At 38.7% G+C, this 22,062-nt stretch overlaps 1 protein-coding gene across 1 annotated transcript; it reads left to right on the top strand.

Annotated features, from left to right (window-relative positions):
• The first annotated feature begins 930 nt into the window (after positions 1-930).
• LOC138021665 (dnaJ homolog subfamily A member 2-like) lies at positions 931-21,483 on the top strand. The gene is made up of 12 exons (XM_068868600.1): positions 931-1,034; positions 1,130-1,189; positions 1,283-1,388; positions 1,646-1,705; positions 3,585-3,639; positions 5,413-5,493; positions 7,897-8,030; positions 8,781-8,857; positions 11,035-11,100; positions 12,853-13,051; positions 15,844-15,971; positions 17,717-21,483. Exons 1-12 carry the CDS (start codon positions 966-968, stop codon positions 17,894-17,896), a joined length of 1,215 nt encoding a protein of 404 aa, XP_068724701.1. The 5' UTR covers positions 931-965; the 3' UTR covers positions 17,897-21,483.
• The last annotated feature ends 579 nt before the right edge of the window (positions 21,484-22,062 follow it).

Below are 22,062 nucleotides of genomic sequence, written 5' to 3' on the forward strand. Positions count from 1 at the left end.
ATAACCATCTCACAAAAGGCCTTCCAATCTTCCTTTTTAAGAGGTTGTGACTCGGTTTAGAGAATTTAAGAGAATTCAATGTCTTAAAAATATCTCAAGGTTAAAGTAGGATTGCGTGTGATAGCAAGGCTTGCATGTTAAGATCGAAATATGACGCTGTCTCCGTTTTGAGTTTATGCATTCATAATCGCAGCTTGCTTGTCAAGGTCGCAGCTACTTGACAAGTCAAAGTCGGCCAAGACGTTTACTTTGCGGAAAAAAATTCGCGTTGCGTGCAATTCGTTTCCAAAAGTGCTTCATTCTTGTCATAAATTATTCACAGCTGTCCGCTCCACAGCTATTCAAAAAGACAGTTTTCAACAAAAGACCTTCATTACGTTCTCTGTTTGCCTCAGTTCTATAGTACTTTTTTCTCTCTTCCTTCCGAATTAAAGAAAGAAAATAATAATTCAAATTTCAAGAGGTGCGGACTGCTTTTTTACTTATACCTGGAAAAGCTCATGAATATTTGCATTTTACTCACACTTCGCGACTTTCAACTTCTTTGGAAGGGTAAAAAGATCGAAAAGCAAACAAAAGGAGACATCAAACTCAGCGGACTAATGGGGTTCTCTCGTTAAACCCGACATATAGTTGTATTGAGATTCGATGAGTGTATTCAAAATTGTCAACATGGCGCTAAAAGCTGTACCCATCAGCACGAAATTAAAAGATGATGTTAAAATGAAAATTCCGCCAAATAAATTACTCCCGCGGGCGCGTTGCAGTTTACAGTAAATGTCTTTGGGGTGTTTTTGGTATTTTTTTTAGTTATTGCGCGTTCAATTTGGTTTCGTGACCATGGCCGTAATCTGTTCTTCAAGGAAATTAAATTGTCGTCTGGAGCCTGCCTGGGTACGAGCACGTGTACTGTTACGTCATGGTTACCGGCGTGGTCACACAACAGTTGCCACTTTTTGCCCAATATGGCGGACACGCGGCTCTACGAAATTCTCGGTGTAAGTCCGAATGCGAACGACACAGAGATAAAAAAGGTGAGCTGGAAAGCTATCTCAGAGCTTGAGAAGTCCCCTTAAAATTATATATCGATTGTACTACTTCTGACCGCTTTAAATGGTAAAATTCGCAGGCTTACAGGAAGCTCGCCAAAGAGTATCATCCTGACAAGAATCCGAACGCTGGTGACCACGTAAGTCACTATGCTTTGAATTTGTTGAAGTCTCTCACCAGCTATTTTGTGCTTATGTATTTTCTAGTGTAAATTCTAATCTCTTTTCTACAGTTCAAAGAAATCAGCTTCGCGTACGAAGTTCTTTCAAACCCCGAAAAACGCGAACTTTATGACAAATACGGAGAGAAAGGACTCCGTGAGGGAGCTGGAATGGGTGGTAAGTCCTGATGTTGATTCAGGTCTAATTCGTTTTGTTTTTTGCAATGGGACCTACTTTCTTTTCGTTGAATAATGCAGACGACCCATAATTTTCTTTCCGCTTTAAATATGACGTGTTGTCTGTCGTATTTAAGTTAAAAGGGAGGCTGTATTAGTTGGAATTGCGAATCGTTTCGCGTGAGCTAAATTTAATTCCCTTTCTCTTGTTTCTCTTGTCTTAACTTAACGCTTGATCTATCGATAATTTTTCCACAGGTGGTGGCATGGAAGACATTTTGTCCCATATTTTCGGTGGTTTTGGCGGTGGAATGTTCAGTAAGTCGATATTTTGATCCCGTTGGCGCCTGAACATTTACTGTTCTAAGCATGTTTAGAATGGACCACAATGCCAAAATACTGAATCTCTACCGGAAGTAGGATTAAGCTAAGAAGCGAAAAACTGACAAACGATTTAGGTGTTTCGCGTTCTACGCAAGTCGCAGATCTCGATTCAGAAACAATACGACAACTTTATCAAATACGAAAAAAGTACATGCACTGTTGAGCCGTTTTAAATCATCCGAAAACGCGCTGGAAGTCGTCTCGCGAGTAATATTGGTGTCAAGATTTCGATATCAGCCCTTCTCTCGGTGATGTATTAGAGCTTTCCACCTTCATTTGCGGCTTCTTTGGCTTAGCTACGTCATGAACTAATCCTTTTATCTTGTTTAGGCTGGGGAATTTCTGTAATGCTCAGTTTTGGGAATGATTTGAGTTCCTTTGCGTTGCGAAAAGTTCATGAAAATTCGTTCAGATATCATTGAACTTCAAGCAAAACTCAAATTTGATCTTGGCCTCAGATGTGATTCTTTTAGTGTTCAAACAGAACAATCTAAGAGTACAGTTGTCATATAATCATAAGTATCTTAAAATGTGTCTTGGATGGAATTACTTCAGAAATGGTTGTTTTGAATTGTGCTCTTTACCTGTGGAAAATTGATGACATTCTTGGTAAATTGCTATTTTTTCTATACGAAAATAGCAAATTAAATTGTTTTTGAAGAGCACTGTAATATCTTGTCACCAAGGAAACTACCAACAAACCTTTGCGTTGGAATTTTGATCACTGAATTAGAGATATTTAGATGTATTGTAGTTCTTTTTACCCCAGTACAGGTGTATAAATATGCCTTATACTGTCTATGAAATTATGGCTCAGATAGGTGATTGCACCATGTTTGATAAATTAAAGAAAAAACATTTGTACAGTGTTTGACTGTGTGTATATCTGTTTTGAGGAAACAAGTTGTAACATGTGTCTATTTTTGAAATAGTTATTTAAAATGTAATTGGTCATTAAATCTATAATAATCATTGTATAATAATTAAGCAGTGAATAGCCCAATTTCTATACATGTATATTAAAATTCAGTCCTAAACAAAAGGCATCATCTCGAGGCTCTGGGGAATAAACTCATACAAATCCTTATATTTATTCCCCAAAGCCTCGAGACGATGCCTTTTGTTCACGACTGAATTTTTATATATATCGAAATTGGTTAATTAAAAACAAATTTAAATTAGCAGAAGGACATTTTTTACTGATTGTTGCCTGAGCTTTTACCTTTTTGTTGTTGTTTCTTTTTTTATGGTTGAATGAATTCACATTTTTGTTTAAGCTTGAAGGTTGACGTTCCAGTTCTCTTTAAACTAACTAGAAATTTTTTAAAGAGTTTTGTTAGGCAAAGGTTTTCTTGTTGCATGCATTGGCTAGTATACTGTTGGCATTTGAACTGTAATTTGCAGCATTCCTCATGAACTTTTTGGTCAGCGTGCCTTCGGGGAATTTGAAAAAGCAAAGTTGGAGTCAGTTCTTGTGGATCCATCTCATGTTTTTTTTGGGTCAGCCGGTCACCTGGATGGGCTCATCTGAGGCCTGTGTGTTACTTAGAACATTTGTATTACTCGTATTCCATTTCCTCTTTCAATAATACTATTTTTAATGGATTGTATGTAGTTTTCATTCAAATGGGGGTTTAAATCTGTAACATGAAAGTAGATGATATCTGTCCTTGGATTTTAAAGATACAACACTTGGGTTTAAAACAAGTGCAACATGGGTAGTACTTAGAACATGGGTGGAAGCTTAAAGGTGAAATTTTTTACGTCTCACCATGCAGTGATTAAATCTTACATTTTAAAATATATTTTGAAGGTGGTGGATTCAGACAGAGGAGAAGACGAGGAGAAGATCTGTTTCACCCTTTGAAGTAATGCATGTTTTTTGTGTGTTTCCTTTTTTGTATATACTATGTACAAACTTGTAAACTTCTCAAAAATTTTTTAAGGTAAGCTTCATTTCAAATACTTATTGAAGTTAAACAACTGTTGTGAAAATATGGTGGCATTTATACAGGCCAGATGCACATGGCCTTGCAGCATGTAACTTGCAACTCTTTTCCCTGGAACAAAACTGGAGAATTTAGGACACCGCGATGATATGCCCAAATATGGACAAAAATAAGGTAGAGACTGCACATGTGGGAAATGTGCAAGCTCCATCGTACGGTACATCCAATTATGGAAATTTTGAAACTCGAAAAACCCCAGCTCTGAACCAGAGTTAAACGCTTCAAGGTCATCAGCTTCTGAACAGGCTTAAATGATGGTTGGGGCCATGCATAAAAAAGGAGTAATACAATTTGTATCTTAAAGGTAAACATAACTTTAGGTCATGTTTTATTGGGATCAATAATTTAAACTGCAAGCAGTTTAATTTGAATCCTTTGAAGTTTCTTATTAGAACACTATTCCAACTGTTTTTGGTTGAGATACAGTTATTGCCAGACTTCTTTGGACTGTTTAGAGCGATCATTGTCAAAAGCTGGAGTCATGCCTAACCACTTTGGAAAGAACCTAAAAACCACAGCAAAGGCAACCCACTGTTTTCGACCTCCTCATTTATTTTGGAGCCCATTAAAGAGGTTTCTCAACCAATGTAAAACAGTTTTCTCCCAATGATGATAAAAAGTCCAACCTCACCAAATGACCCAAAAAGGTTAGCAAGTCACCAGCTTCTTGCTAATGGTGATTGGAGTTGTACCATTGCTGCCAATCCATTTTACATGTATTAATGTAACAGCGTTTTTGAACCTCTATATTGAAAACCTAGTCCAGCCTACAGTAAAACTCTCTGTGTGTGAATTGAATTACTGCTGCATGTTTTTGTCCTGACCCATTTGCTCATAAATAAACTCTTTTACTCTTAATCCACCTTAAAATTCGTGACCTTAGATTTTATTTTTGTCAGAGTTAATTTGATCAAAAAAGGATTATTTTAAATGATCTCTTTTGCGCAAGGCTTAACATCTTTAAAGGTACTGAAAAGTTGATACAATTGGCACTGCCAATTTCGATACAGTTTCCACTGCCATTTTGCCAATGGAATGGATTGAAAATGGGATACAATCCAAGGGGAAACTACTATCCTAAAAACTAATAATATGGTATGTTTCAAACCTGATTAAACTTGATTAACCCATGTGTTCACCCATATATATATCTAAAATAATGTATTAATTAATTTAATTATTTTAATCTTGGTGAAGCAGGTAAGCATTCTTATGTCACAGCTAACAAGATGTTACATGGCAAATGATAAAATCTCTTTCATGCTGCTTCATTTTTTGGAGTTGACACATTCTGATTAAAAAGAGTACTTTTTCATTCTGTTCAATCTGTTCATAATTCTGTTAGTTGCAACAGAGCACTTTGTGAGCTATTTAAATTGTGTACCTGTAGCAGTGACAAGATGAAGAAAAGTTGGAATACTGTTTATGAAATGAATTGCTGGGCCTTCTTCAGTATATTGAGAATAGAAGAGTTATGATTCCAAAAATTACAAATCCTCAATAAACATTTTATTCTAGATTAATATTGTTATTATAATTATGTGTCATAACTGTAAGATATTACTCAGGGTAGATTTGGTGATGAGTTTTAGCATTTAACATGTATTAACTGTTTGTGTTTTCCTTTGACAGAGTTACATTAGAAGATCTTTACAATGGAAAAACAACCAAATTGCAACTTAGTAAAAATGTTATTTGCACAGTTTGTAAAGGGTAAGTGAACCACTCATTTGTATAACGTGGAAAACATTTGTTTTTTTGCGGCCAGGGCAACATAAACAGAACTTAGGGTGCTGTTAAATTGTTTGGTTACCTTTTGTGCACTTGCAAAAGTATGTGTAATCACTCATTGTAACAAATACCTTCAGCTAAAAATCTTGACATATGAAAGTACCAGTTAACTCTTGGAAAGGAGCTTTTGCTAATGTAGAGGAGGAATGTTGGAATGATTTTGCACCTGGGTGCAAGGTGTTATACAAAAGGACTCTGGGTTCCTGATTTGAGGTACATGTATTGTTACCGTACCTCAAGCAAAGAGCCCCACACTGGGATCATCAGGCCCTGGTGTATCACTTCTTAATAATATTCCTGACAGGACCTTCAGTTTCTCATCCTTGTCTGAGAGGCAGGACTACATGTATCTTGTCAGTTATGTGAAGACCCGGAGTGTACGTCTTGCTGGAATTGGATACTAGAAAGGTCTCCTGCACAGAAATCTGATGCTCTGTCTACTCAGTACTGAATTAACCAGTCACTTCAATAAAGGACCCCCATTCATTGAGGAGCTTAGTGCTTTATGTCTTTGACATGTGTACAAAATCCTGAAACTGCTACTTCATTAAAAATCAAAGCTTGCTCTCCAGAAACTGAAGTTTGTTCAATGGAATGCTCTAATGACCAATGCAATTGATTGTGTGTGCAGTGGATGACTTCAACTGCCGTCACATCATTATGGTCTTCAAAATTATAATGTGCCAGCCAAGCATTTGCAAGTGCTGGTACAGGGGGGTCTTTACAAAAAATTGATTGCTGTATGAATCAGTTTTGTTTATTTGTGATTGTTGGAGCATACCAAAGACAAAAAGCAAAGTTTTCCTCACTGGGAGGCAACCTGCAACCTTTCAATATTATCCATAAAAAAATAAAACTCTACTGTTGTTCTTCAGAGGACACCTAGGTGCTAGGTAGGAGAACACAAAAGCATGCTTTAAAAGGCATTATACACCCTGTACCTTTGCCACATACATGTATATGGAAAACAATGATTATTTTTGTCAATCAATCCTCTTTGATAATACAATGTATGTGCAATAAAATATACTGTAAAGACTCGTGTGTAAGCCGCACCTTTTTGCTTTTGGGACAAAAATCGCAGGTGCGGCTTATACATGAGGCCATTGCTTTCAGAGGGAGTAAACTGGCTTTTAGGGGTCACAAATTGAACTGAAAACCGTCAGTAGCTAATGATTTAACATGTTGAAACCTGTTGTCGATCACTGCTTTTGGGAGAAGCGGTGGCTCCCAAAGGAGCTATTTGTTTGCATCTTCAGGTTCTTAATTCGAATCTTGCTTGCCAGTATTTCTTTAAAGCATTTCATTTGCACTTTGTTTGAGCAGTTGAACTCTAATTAGCATGGAATCTCCATTCCCCCTGCACAGCTGCTTATGATGTCATCTACGACTGATCACCTCAACTCTGATTTCTCCACTACGTGCAAGAAAATACCACACTATTCTGGAGAAATCGCAAGGCAAATGGCCGACCACTTCATTGCCCTTCAGTACGTTCTCGGCATGTTTGTCCATGAGTTTTTTAAACTCTTTTTTAGCAACAAGTTTTCCTCCGATTGATGGCTTCCATTCATCTTGATAAACATGATATCCACACACAGCTGATGCGGAAGCGAACATTTCCATGTCCAGACTTCCCTCGTTAAATGTTTGCGTGGTTACTAAGAAAACGTTTTTCATTGTTCTCCGGCACTTTTTTCTTGCAAATTCAATTATCTTCGTTTCAACTGTGGGCTTTAGCAATGAAGACAACTGTTGTCAGTCACAGGGAATAGGGAAAAATTTTAAAAGGAGTTGATTAACTTATTAATGTCGCTGTAAATACACGACATTAGATTTCGTCAAGTTTATTGTTAACATCTGCAAGCAAATGACCAACATTTTTTTACAAGAGTGCTTTTTTGGAGTTCTTAGTTTTTGCAAAACAATGCTTGAAAGTTGGGGCTTATACACGAGTCTTTATGGTAGTTGTCTCTTTTGTGTTTTGTCCTCAATCATTATTAACGTTTCTGTTTTGCGTTACTTATTGACCGAATGCATAAATGGCGGCCAAAAATTTATTCTTTTGTTTATGTGCTAATTAGACTTGCTAGCCTCGATCTCAAGCAACATTTCTGTTATATTTTGTCCATGCAAACAAGGCTAGTGAGGCTAATTAGCACATAAACAAAAGAATCTTTTTTTGGTCGCCATTTATGCATTCGTTCTATTGTTTGTTATCTATGATTAGACCTAATATTTGGGTGAAAGTAGGTTTAGGTGAAATCCATCCTACATAGTGATACTCTCAGCACTGACACAACATTGGCTTCTTGCTGTCTCCAGGGCTGGTGGAAAAACTGGATCTGTACGCAAATGTACAGGATGTAATGGGCGTGGTATCAAGGTTTCTATAAGACAAATTGGTCCTGGTATGGTTCAGCAGATGCAGTCGTCGTGTAATGAGTGCAGTGGCGAGGGTAAGACATTTGCATATTATTTTCTGAAGTAAATAATGGGGAGCATACATAACAATGAAAGCAATAATGACTCTACAAAACACTTAAAGCTTTATTGACTAAAAAGGTCATGCTGCCTGTACTGCTAATTTTGCTTACTCCCTAGAAGGTTCATACATGTACAGCTGTAAGATGTTTTCTCTTTTGGGTCAATCATTTTGTGGAAGCTACGGTACATGTACCTTCACCTCTTGACTTACACCCTGCCTTTCTTGGTTCTGCCTTCATCCTTTTCAAAGTTGTTTTTGGTCTGTCTTGTGCCCTCTTTCCTTCTGATGTCCGTCAAAGCCACCCCCCATCCCTTTCGTGAATGAATGTGCAGCTACCTTTTGGGGCATTTTTTTCCCTATACTCTGGAAATTACCAATGTTGTGGGTTAGACGACAGTGTGAGTATATTACATGTACATGTACCTTCAATCCCTCTTTTCATGTAAATTATTTGCTTTATTAAACAGCCTTATTATTGAACCAGTTGCAGTTGCTTTGCTGATTAACCATGATAAATCATGGGTAATTTACAGAATTCTGATAACATTGTTTGGTGCCCACAAACCATGCGTATGAGCCAGGTTGCAAAAATCACTGAGTGGATTCCACATGTCTTGTGGTGAGCTTGAAAAAATTCGGCCTTGATATGACTGAGTAACTAAAATATGGGAGAGAAAAAGGTCTCATTCTCTTGTCTTATTCTCCTGTTTTAAATTTGTAGGTGAAGTTATAAATCCAAAAGATAGGTGTAAAAAATGCCAGGGGAAAAAAGTCTGTAAAGAAAGCAAAATTTTAGAGGTAAGTGGATAGTACGTCATTTTAAAGGGCATTACCTTACTTAATGTGATACTCACCATAGGCCATTGATATAAAGGATGTCCAAATTATTAATGCATAGGATCTTGTCTTAAATTTTCATTTACAAAACAGTATGTGTGTCATCCTAACATAACAACTCTTTAAAAAGATGCTTGTTGTGTTTGTGAAGAGAGCATGTTGTTTTCCTAATAAGATCTGTGCTGGCTGTTTTAATGATGATGAATATTGGTATATTTTTCATCATCACTCTCGCATTGCCTTGGCCTTGCTTTCATTAACGTCCCATTCAGACATGTTCGGCCTTTTTGTGTTCTTAAGAGGCAGTCCATTATTATAATTTATTACCTATTTTTGTATTGTGCATTGTTAAGAGGCATTCCTCAGCCAAGAATCAGTGAAGGTGATGAACCCTCTTTCATTAGCATTCCACTCAGACATGTTGAGGCTTTGTATATTTTAAAAGGTGATCCCTCTAAACTTCTGTAACAATGATCACAAAATAGTAAACCTTTGAGTGTTACATAAACTTTAACTCAAACAAATTCTGAGTCAGAAAGGCCAGACATGCAAACTTTTTTGAATAAAGTTCTTGCCCCAAGACAGTTTGATGCAACTCCAGAACCGCACCCCATTGATGAGTAAAATCGTCTGGCGTTAGACAGAGTGAAATCTATCCAGTCTCACTCCCGGGAGTTAATAGAGAGCTTTAGATTGTAGGATGAGGATGAGAACGAGTGCGAGATTTGACTTCCCGTTTTTAGTAAAAATAGTAAGAAAATGTCTAACCCGGTGGACCGATTAATCTTACCGTACTTATTGTTGGCAGCATAGGTTTCTCAGTTATTCTTATTGCTGGTAGCTGAGCCTTCTTGCTTATTGAAAAATGCCAAAAGTGCTATTGTGTTGTTGAATTGTTTTGACACGACGACTTTTTTTGCAAAACCTCGTACTAAAATGACGACGGTATCACATCTTTCCTGCCAAAATGATGCTGGTTTGCGTGCACTCACTGTTGTTCTGTGAGGAAATCTCGTACTTGTAGTCGTTCTTGTCATAGAATCTAAAGCTCTCAATTGTATTAATGAAAGATGCTTTCAGATCATAGCCATCCTGGGCTGCCTGTCCTACTCAACCTATGAAAACTTGTGTACATGTACATAGATTCTTTGATCATAGTAACAAATAATGCTTTAGTTAAAATTGTATATCAAGAATATGTCAACTTGTTGTGAAACAAGAGTCATTTTCCTGCTGAACTTCCCCCCCTCCCCCTCCCAGCATTTGTTCTGTAAAAGCTAAATGTTTGCCTGCCGTAGCTGGCGGGATAGTTGGTTGCTTTGTTGTTTTGGCCATGAGTGAAAATCCTTGCTGCAATTTTTTTTTGCTGCACATCTCTACTGTAAATTTCTATAATTAAGCCATCTGGTAAAGGTAGCGAGAGAATATCCCGTCAGCTACATGTATGCAGCTAGCTGTATCTTGACAGCTCATTGTGAGCAAGTGCATTAGTTTCTTAAGGTACTTTGCTTAGTAACCAGGCAAAGCATATCAAGATAGAGGTTTTGGAGATTTCCAAAACAATTTTACATTAAAATATGTGGCTGGTGTTTATGGTACTTAACGTCATTGTTTGATATAATGCAGGGTGCTATTTAGTTAATTATCAATTCCAAGTGCATTTTGGATAGTTCATCTTTTTTAATGGCCAACAGAAGGTTATTTAAAAGTTATGTAATAAGTCATCCTTTGCTTCAAATTGCTTCATTTTTTTGCAATCTGGAACACTTTGTTCCCATTACACATTCAGTATATAAATGGCAATAGCTGCAGTAATTTCATATCCTTGGGCTATACTCCTAAAAAACCTCCTAAGAATATGACAGCTTCGAAATTTTTGCCCTTACTGGTACCACCAATTCATTTGTGGGGAGTGCTTTTTATTGGGACAACCTGTGCTTAGAGGTACATGTATTGAGTTTGGCTAAGGCTGTTTAAAGCTAGTGAAGAATCCTTTGTTTCCAAAATGCAAAAACAAAGCCATAAGCTACTGCAAAATTTGACAGGATTAAGATCTGCCTTCTCAAATTAATGAGCTGAACGAGTAAGTATTTAATAAACAAGTGATTCACCTTCATTGCTGGTGTTGATTCTTCCAGGTCCATGTTGATAAGGGTATGAATGATGGTCAGAAGCTCACATTTCGAGGAGAGGGTGATCAAGAGGTACTGTACCTGTACATGTACTGTTTATTAAAGTTTTTGTTTTTGCCTAGCAGTTATTGTCTTTGTTTAAAATTATTTTTTATAGCTCTGAAATTGTACTGTAGTGGTGTGGTGGCGTAAAGGAATCATATTTTTGTAATCATATTTTAGCGAGTCTTGGTGCACAATCATACAATTTGATAATTTCTTGAGCATTTCCTTGCAAATCAAGTTCATTTGCCGTTGAACCTTTTTGCACACGCTCACTTTGAAACAAAGATAAACAGCATATAAAAAGTTTTCATTATGAAAATATACTATGGAAAGGCTCTGACCAAAATCTCTTTTGACTTGCAATTGAAAGAAAGGCCAGTCTTGAAACGTAATGAATTACCACACTTAATTTGTCATAATTTTTGATGTGCGAGCTTTTTATAATGGAAGTTACCTTTAATTTTTGGGGAGCATAATTTTTTGCATGGTGGTTAGGGTATTCTCCTCCCGCCAATGTGGCTTGGGTTTGATTCCCAGACTTTGGTGTGACATGTGGATTGAGTTTGCTGGTTCTCTACTCTGCTCCAAGAGGTGTTTCTCTTTGGTACTCTAGTTTTCGCATCTTCCCTTTTAGGGTTTTTTTGGGCAAGCATAATGATGATAAGCCATGGTTATATCTGCAGTCTGACAGCATTGTTTGACGAGATCTCCATGCTGCCTTCCTTCTGAATGCACTACCCTACAATTCCGTCTTTCCTTTGGTTTTCTGTTAATACGTAAACAGTGCATGCTTTGGAGAGATTTATTTATTGACGGTGACTTACATGTGGGGATACTCGGAAAAAATCGGAGTGCTCCTTTGTAAAAGTCGAACCCACAACTTTCCGATTACTAGTTCGGATTCTCTGCCAACAAGCGATAGGAGACTCTTGGGAGCCGGGCCATTACACTAGGTTTATGTTTAATTGCTTGTTTTTGGTGGCATTGCTCTTAGCTTTCAAACCTTTATAGAAGAGTTTTGAAACTTTAAGGAAACGTTTGTAGTAAAGTTTGACACTTTCAGTTGCTCAAAATCTAACTAGCTGTTACAAATATATAAAGAAGAAGCCCCATTCAGTACTCTTCTGTTGCCAGCATGTCGGAAATTGTTGGTTCCAACCTCCTCCGACCGCAGCTAGTTTCTTTCTTGTCCCCAAATCGTTGAAGTTGACATCGCTTTTCGATGTTGGCTTTGAGATGATTTATTGTCGTTGATGTTGACTTACTTTTGTAGTTGAATTAGTCATGCTTTACGTGTTGGTCATTGTATTAGTTGAATTTAAACAAATCTCATTATTGACCTAGGGAGAAAAATGTTGAACTGCAGATTGGTTGTTGATGTTGGAAGCTATTTTTGATTTCTTGAATTTTGCTCCATTCTGCCAACCATAACATGGTGTTCTGGGATGCACATTCAGTGCCTTGACAACTAGGCTATGTTGCCTCCATGACATGCATGTGTGCAGATATAAGAGAGATGATAACAGAGAATTGGGCACTGTCTAACCTTTGAGACAATCACATGTAGCGGTAGTGCTGAGTTGAGCAAGTTACATTTACATACAATGTAAAGCTTGCTGGTGCAGTGACCTTATTTTAATTCTTTGCGTCTTTGGTCTCGGGGTGGGTCATTTTAAACTTGACTTAGTCGCTGTTTTTTTTTCGTAGAATAGGAACTTAATAATTATTACTGTTTTTGCTCTTGCCGATCGACTGATCATGTCTTTCTGTCCTCTGTAGCCTGGTGTGGAACCTGGGGATGTTATCCTGGTGCTTCAACAAAAAGATCATGATGTTTTTACGAGAGAGGGGGATGATCTGTTTATGACAAAGAAACTTCACCTCGCAGAGGCACTGTGTGGCTTCCACATGGTCGTCAAGCACCTTGATAAAAGAAATTTAGACATAAAATACCCAGCTGGTCAGGTTATAGAACCAGGTTTGTGTTGCTTTTGCTCAGCTTCAGGTCCTATCCAATGGAACATATGCCAGTATTTTAAAATCCAGCCATCCATGGAAGGGGAGAAAGAAAACTATAAGAGTTTAAAACAGGGATCTTGAGTTTTTAACTTCTTTCAAAGGCTTTTTTTTGCTGTGGAGCAGTTGCAGATAGTTAAAAAACACGGTTTTACTCTGTCGTACAGTAATTCTTTTTGACAACGTCAGCATTGAATCAAATGGAAACTAAGAAAATTTAAAAGCAATTTGGATTTTGAATTTTCAAAGCACCCTTTTTCTAAGTAATTAACTTTGCTCTCTCATGGAACAATGCAAAAGTACATGTAACTGGCAAATTGTTTGGTGAAACGGGAGAACGTAAGCAAGGATGACAGCAATGACTACGACAATGTTATCTTAAAACATTAATTTTGCACATTTGTGATAATTTTGTGAGTACTCCAAGTCGTTGGGCATGAAAAGAGTATGAACGGTGTGGATGTTTAGAGAGAGAATGGAAAATTTAACATCAGGGGCCCGTTGTTCAAACGATGGATAGCGCTATTCGCCCAATAAATCACTATGCAGTGGATAAGTCATAGCGAACCCAATTGCGCTATCCAATGGATAGTGATTTATCCTGTGGATAGCGTTATCCACCTTTTGAACAACTGGGGCCTGGTGTTTCATGTTCTCTGCATAACCTCGAATCTGTCGTTCTAGGGATAGGAATGGCTGAGAAATGTACCAAAATGTGAAACACACATGCTGGCCTGAAACAGCCTTTGTTCTTGTTCGTCAAACCTATTGTTTTGTGGCGTTCTCATAGCTTCTGTCATTGTCTTTGCTCCCAAATAATAAGGATTGCTGTGTAAGGAAAAACAGCACTGGTTGTGGACCTTTGTCATCCGGCGTCCATGCTTGTCAAAGACAATAGAGTTCGTACCCCAAGCCTCCAGTTGATGTGTTTGGAAGCGAGTCCATGGGGCGCAAAACGAAAATTTTCAGTCCCTCGGGACTCAAAATGGTCAGCATGCTAAAAAGACCTATGAGATCTCGTGTATACTGCAAATCCTGATACTGTTCTGTAATTTAGGTCCTTATCCCTCTATTTTGCACATTCAAGTGAGATACAATGAAGCAGAAGATCTGCATGGGATTTATAATGGTTGCAATTCTCATAACCACAAAAAATGAAATGAATTTTTGTATCTCTTACTTTAGTCTAATGATGACGATGATGATGATAGTTGTGATTAAAAATTTTCATCACATACGGGGCAAAATTAATGAATGCTGATTGGCTTAGACGGAGGCTATGTTTTCCTTAATCACGAGGGCACTTTTGGTAATCATGAGGGCATGATTACTTGATCCTGATTGCATGGTTAACAGTTCCTTATCCAGAGCAAGTAAAGTTACAAAATAATCTTCTTCCAGATTAAACTTCTTTTTTGTCCACTTATAAAAATAATACAATTTAAGCGCTATTTCTGTGACAGCAACGATTTATTGAATTGAACTTCAACCGAATGGGAGCGTGTTGATTGTCATTTGTCGCGGTACTGAACGGGCTTCCGTCAATAACTTTGCCCTTTATGTGATAAACGTGTAATCGCAATGTGCCCTCGTGCAATTAAGGATTAATTTCACTTGTAAGTTCAAAGTGTTCCAAATTGCCCTCGTCGCTTTGCGACTCTGGCAATGTTGTGAAAACTTTAACTTATCCTCAATTGCCCTTAGGCCCATGCGATTACACATACAAAGTGCTACTCTGACCAAAAAAATCGTTTTTTGCTTTGGATTTCAAAACTGTGTTGACTAAACACTAAGTGACCCATGGTTTAAGCCTTCATTTCAAAACGACATCTGTTTATTTTAAGTGGAATTTTCCTATTTAATGGTCAGCCATTACCAGCTTTAATTCTTGAGAGACCTCCAGGTGATCTGGTGACGTAACTTGGAGAACCGGGAAGAAAAATTTTAACGCCGTATCCCACAACCACGCGCGGCCTTAGTTGTTTTTTCCAGACTCCCTGCAGTATTTCCATCGCCAAAACTCAACAAATCATTCCGTGTCTACCACATTTCCTGTTACTGAATGAACATTCAAGTAGACCCGACGAGCTCTAACCTCGCCTCTGCCATGTTGAATTCGAAAATAAGGTTGCGCGTGGTTGTGGGATACGGCCCTCCGAATTACGTCGCCAGATCACCTAGCTGGATCGAGGAGACAATGACGTCAAAGACTCAATAGTTTAAGAATGCAGTGCGTGTGTACGCGGCTGAATTAATATGCAGTGCGGGAGTTTCGGGCTGCGTATATTAAAAGATGCATTTACAGGATGAAGCTAGTGAGTAAATGACGTCACTTTCCCTCGATCCAGCCCTCTGAGGTCCAATCGGTCAGTTTTGGACGTGAGTAATGGCGGACCGTGAAATCCAAACCTTTCACTCGTAGTAAACCGCCTTTGGATAAAACTCAAAGTTTTGCCAGTCAAGTGTTAAGCAAACGCACTTTTGAAATCTGAAGGAAAAAAGGAGGTGATGTTTTGATCATAGTAGCATTTAAATGCATTCCTTGATTACACCGACCTACACCATGCACCACTTTGTACTTGTATATGTACATGTATTTTAAGTAATGGTCTAGACTATAGGATTAACCGAGTATTCCTCAAGCTTTTCCTAACCATGTCCTGGATTTGACTTGAAAGTCCTAAAAAAGGGTTTTTCCTAGAAGGCTGGACATCTGTACATTCAAATTCTTGTATGGTAATTTTTGCATTGTAGGTTGTATAAGAGGGGTAGTAGGAGAAGGCATGCCGTTTTACAGAAGACCTTTTGACAAAGGAAACCTCTACATCAAATTTGAAATTGAATTTCCACCCAACAATTTCATACCCTGTGACAAAATATCGGTGAGTATTTCTGCATTGAATTTTCTTGCAGGTTGCTTGAAGTTATTTTAGTGTGGATTCTTTCCAGTCTTGTTTTGCACTGTTGAAGGTGTTCACCTAAAGTGTATACACCTTTGAAGCAAAGCAAATCTGTTTAAAAGTTTCAAGTGTGAAGGATACGAAAATTTGAAGAGTCGACATGAAATAATAGACCTCTTTAGCTTGTACGTTTTGTTTTTCCAGTTCAGACCACTAGATGTTCTAAGGGAATTCTCCATTTGTTTTTGTTCAAACGTTATGTATACATATGCACGTGCATGAGACGACCCTTGAAAGAAATTGTTCCCCGCCGTAACATCACGTGGTCTGAAATGGGAAAACAAAACGTACAAGCTAAAAAGGTCGATTGTGGCCCTCTGCACTTTTTGGTGCACCACTGGGACTTGTAAAGTAAGGTGGATAATACCTGGGCGAGTTCACCCCAGTTTGCTCTCATGGCTCTGTATTCGTGTACATGATACCACCAGAAAAATGTCACAGCGAAACGAGCCATAACGGCTTGAGTTCGCCCCGGTTCTTGTGCCGGAGCGAGAAACTTCATTCCAGTGCGAAGGCCCACAACAGTGTCTTGTAAACGAAGAACAACCACTCGTTTCGGTATGAACTTGACCTTTGGTTGGACTGGAACGGGTAGTAACAATATCTAAACCAAATTGAGGCTAGTAGGTCAAATTAGCATGAATGCCAAAGAAAGTTAAATCGGTCGCCATCAATGAAAAGTGGCCAGTGAACTTAATAGATTGTTGACCATTTTTTAGAAAATTTCTCATACTTTGGGATCCCACATTTTAATGAGGAAACTTTTTGGTTATCGAAAACTACTTTTGCTTCATTGAGTACTTAAATGGCTAACAAAGCTATGACATTAGGGACTTGGAAGATCTAATACGGCGACTTATAACGAAACCGTCACTTCAAGATGTATAACTTTGCACCATCTTAAAGTCTTTTGCGGTTATTTCATCTCGTGTTCACTTTGTAAAGTGTGGGCGAGTTGTCCTAAAATTGAATTTATACGAGCGGTTTCAGAGTAAAAATAACTTGAAAAAATGAAAGATTCGTATTTGTGTGCTCACGTTGTCGTTAAAACCTCAAATTTGGTGATTCCACGTTGTTGTTATGCGGAGCAAAGCAATAAAACGATTCTTAAAAATTCCTCTTTTTACCAACGATATTCTTGTTTTGTTGTCGTTTCTTGAACTCCCTAATAAATTGTTAGTACGGAGGCAGTGTCGCCTTGTTTTTAGTAGCCTGCAGAGCAGGCTTTTTTTGGCAGGCGGACGGTTGTTCAAGGTCTTAAAGTTCGTAATGGGCCGCCATTTTGAAAGCACGCAGCCCGTAGAGTGCAATTTTTCTGACTGGCTTGAGGCCTCTGTTAGTCTTGCTATCCAAGATGTCGGTCAATAGTTCTTACCAAAACAAAAATACGCCTTCTTTGCAGGCTATGTATTTAGGGGTGTGATACTTTCAAACTTTGAGCTTCCAGGTTGAAGTCAACTCAGACCACGAGCTGAAATCTGTTGTGGGTTTACCCGGTTCGACATCTCGGCTTCTTTTGTAAATAGCCAACTGGTCTGCTTCCTTCCAGTAAGGTTTCTCAGAGATTTGTTGGTATTTCAGTGGCGCAGAAAAGCCCTTGAGGAGTTCGGTTATTTAAGTACCTACGTGCAATATGGTTCATTAAAGACATTTTTTTTTCGTTTCAGTTACTGGAATCGTTACTTCCAACGCGACCGAAGCAACCCCCACCAGGGGAAGACGCAGAGGAAGTTGACCTCATGGAGCTTGATCCCAGATATCACCAACAGAGAAGAGGAGGAGGATTTGAGGACGGAAGTGATGATGAAAATGGCCATGGGCCACGTGTCCAGTGTGCGCACCAATAAGTCCAGACCTTGCCGCAGCTGTGACGATTTAGACTTGTGCCTTCGTACTATCAGAGAAACTATTTTCAGGGGCTTCAAGACAGATTGTCTCCGACTCGTTTGAGAGTGATGTGTTCCGGACACACTTCAGATTGACAAACCATGGCACAGTATTCTGTTTTCATTTTCATACACTATGTACAATAATGATAATTATATGCATGTCAGATAGTCTTTCTGAGAAGAGATAATTTGTATCCAAATGGGAACAAATACCAGTAATTTTATTGTTATGTAAAAATCTCTGTGACGAGTAATGTATTGCCTTTTCGAAAACCTGGTTTACTCCTCCTTCAACACATGTATAGCAGTTGATGAACATCGAATGGTTTAAATTATATGAGCACGTCGTGCATAATCAAAAGGGAGTTGAAGATCTATGACGCGACGGCAACGAAAACGTTGCATATTTAACGAGCAAAAACAATAGCTCTGCATGTGCATTTTTCATTTTTGTACATTTCTTTCACGTTTTCGGCAAATCTGCGACATGAAATGACCAATTCTCAAGTTGTACGGAGAACGTGAACACAAGGCAGCGAATTTGAATTTTCTGTCGCAGCTTCAACAGCGCACCTCCTAATTCAGTTCCTGGAAAGTTGCGCTAGTTTTTAGGAGTTAGACAAACATGACGGAAAAGATAAATGAACCGGAACTTGCAATTTTAAATGACCTTTTCGTTGCTGTCGCGTCGTAGATCTTAAACTCCGTAATAGGGAGCTTATAGGGAGCTTACGAAACGACGACGCCGACTGCACCGACGACGCTACAAAACAATAGGTTTAGTGAGCAAAAACAATGGTTCTGCATGCTCTGCACGTGCGTTGTACATTTTGGTACATTTCTTTGGCGTCATCTCCTAAATGACGACGTGAAATGACCAAATTCAAGGTTCTGTGGAGGACGTTAGCACATGACGATGAATTTTCAGTTCTCTCTCTACGCTTCCAGCCCACTTATACCAGTGTAATTCCTCGACAGTTACTACAAATTTTGAACGCGAAACGACATGAAATAGTTTCGTAGTGATATGAATTACGCGAACTTGTATTATATAAATGAAGTCCTCGTAGCCGTCGTTGTCCTCGTTTCGTAAGCTCCCTTATGCAAGGACGACGCCGCCGCGAACGAGAACGTCTAAAAATATTATTTTCCATTATTGTAATGACTTCGTTATAACACCAAGTCGTCCGGAATGAAAATTGTGTATGAATATTGCAGGAATAAAATTGACATGAACGGTGTGCCGTTTGGGAAAAAACGTCCTCTTCACAACCTCAAGTTTGGTCAATTCACGTCGTTGTCAGGACGATGACGGCAAAGAAATGTACCAAAATGCAAAACGCACGTGCATGGCGTGCAGAGGTATTGTTTTTCGTCATTAAACCATTGTTTTGTGGCGCTCTCGTAGCCAACGTCATTCTTGCGTAAGCTCCCTGTTGATAGCGGTAATGTTTTGATAATTTGAGTCAGTTTTTAGTTACATGTAGAGGTCAGCAGCATTTCCTACCGTTTGCTTAATTTCTTTTGTACAGATAACATCCGGTACATCTGTCGATTGCTAGCTTGCATTTGTAGTTGTGTATCATTTCTTAACAAAGTTAGGTAATCATTATTCGCGTAGTTCAACCGTGGAGCGTCTTAAGAATGATTTAACAAACTGTAGTTTTTAGCATTTTAGAGTGATTAAGCATTATTATTAGAGAGAATAATTAAGCATGACGTTTACGGCCAACGGAAAACGGGAAACTGCAGGCTCCTGCTTGTCATAAAAGCGTGAAAATTATCTCATTTTAACTTGTCTCGTTCCTTTGAGAAGTTGCTTGATATATGGAGCTCATTTCTGTCGTGTTAGCCCATATATCAAGCAACTTCTCAAAGGAACGAGACAAGTTAAAATGAGATAATTTTCACGCTTTTATGACAAGCAGGAGCCGGCCGTTTCCCGTTTCCCGTTGGCCGTAAACGTCATGCTTAATCTCTCTAATCTCTCTATTATCGTGAAACGGCAAACGCGAAAAGGTGGGCTGCCTCTTGTCATAAAAGCATGAAAATTAGAGCGGTTTTCAATTGAGCGTCGAAAGTAATTAGTGAATTACTTTGGTTTTGCATCTACTTCACTCAGTGATTGGTTCAAAGTTCTCGCCCCACTTTTTCAACCAATCAGAAGTGAAACCAAAACCAATCGTGGCTCGCGCGTGCACATTTTCCCGCCTTTTGTGTCGGCTACGTGTAATTTCTTTGAGTTTTGATTGGTTTACTGGATTGTCTCCGTCCTTTTTGATTGGCCAAAGTAATTACTTTGGTTTTGGTTTTACGACACTCATTTGAAAACCGCTCTATGTCATTCTAACTCGTCTCTCTCTTTTGAAAAAGTTACTTGATACCTGCTGCTAACACGCATGAAATGAGCTCATATCAAACGAGGTTCGTCCATAATTGGCAAAACGCAGACGTTTGCTGTAAACGTAATGCTTAATCTCCCTATTGCTGGTGTATTCTGTTGACCAAGTGAATTTCAGTTCTTTTAAGTTTCTGCACCTGTCTTCCTCTTGAAATCGCTGTGACGCTCCATTGTTTACTTTGTTTAATTCACATACGAATTTGCTTGAGACAGGCCTTCGTTAAATCTATTGACAGCAATAACAAAAAGGACGCCTTGAACAAAGGTTCTTAATTTTGAAATTGCCATTTCCATAAGTATTAAAATATTATCGATCTAAAACGGACTAACTGTTGGGTAGCCAAAGTGCTTTTAAGCTTTTACATTCCATGCTGCATTTCCAGTTTTTATTTCCAAATTGTGCAAAGGTGCTACGTGTACGTGTATCAGACTCATTTTTTCGGTGATAGCTGATGAGCATTCACGTTGCTTTTGGTTGGCCGATCAATCAGAAAGTTATGGTCTTTTGCTGATGAAGCAAAAATACAAGCAAAGATTCCCCTGTGGCTGGCTGTCACTTAAGTGATTCATCGGAACACGAATCGTTGCATAAGATTGGAAGATTTGTTAGGGACGTCAGCCAACATGTGTGACCGTGGTCGGGGGACAGACACATGGCCTTTGTAACCTAATGTGACAAGTGAAATCTAAAATAATTAAAGTGCGTTTAGTGACAATAATTCCAAAGCAAGCTGGGTATATACCTTGTTCATTAATGCAGAGAGGCCAGCCTGATTTTACGGCCTGTAACCAGAATCATTTTGCATCAAAATGAAGACAAAAATTGTTATATGATCATCTTGATTTTTTGACTGGTAAACGCACTCTTAACGTAAAATTCGTACACTTATATGAGAGACATCATCGATGGGGAACATTGTTAGCTTGCCTGTTAAACTACTACTGGTCCCTCTACTTTGTTAAGGGGGGTTAATTTTGCACGTACTTAAAAAAATCTGCGAGCGGGTTCTCCAGGTGTGCAAAAAAATAAGGGGAAAAGAGATCATGCAAGGGGAGGTGAATTATGGGGTTGTTAAATTTATAAGGCTGCGCATGCCCCAAACCTGTCAGTTGTTCAGTGGAAATAAAGTCTTGAAAGTTTTGTGCTTGGTGAGTGGAAGCGTCACTCTTTCTGCTTGTGAATTCGGTTGACCGCACTGTCATTCCCGTGTGACCGAGCCTCCCTCCCCTCCGAACAGAAATTAGAGGGGAATGGGAGGGGATGGAGATTGAAAAGAAAACGACCCTTGCCAGGTATGAGGCTGAAATATATAGGCCATTTTCGAAAATACCGTAATTTTGCATTTGCGTTGTTTCCAGTTTCTCTGGGGACTTACAATGGTCCTAAGAGAAAACAAAGACAATGCTTATGGACAAACAAAGTGTATTATGGTATTTTCGAAGGTAGCATGTTGGCCATCCCCTTCGGCTTTTCCTTTAAAGCTGACAACGCAAGGTTCAGCAGTGCAATATTTGTTGATCAACTTCAATACAACAACATGACCTGAAACAAGGAGCTAAATCAGCTGTTGTAGTTCAGAGATGAATTAGAGATATGAAATGCTGTTGACTTGTGATATTTTCAATGGCTTTCACTGATTTTGAGCTTGGTTCGTCATAGCCTGATTCTCAGACGGTCTAGGGCCGGGTTCCTGAAAGGTGTAATAACTCTATTCCAGGGATA

Source organism: Montipora capricornis, chromosome 10, assembly GCF_036669925.1.
Source record: "Montipora capricornis isolate CH-2021 chromosome 10, ASM3666992v2, whole genome shotgun sequence".
Classification (NCBI taxonomy): Eukaryota; Metazoa; Cnidaria; class Anthozoa; order Scleractinia; family Acroporidae; genus Montipora; species Montipora capricornis.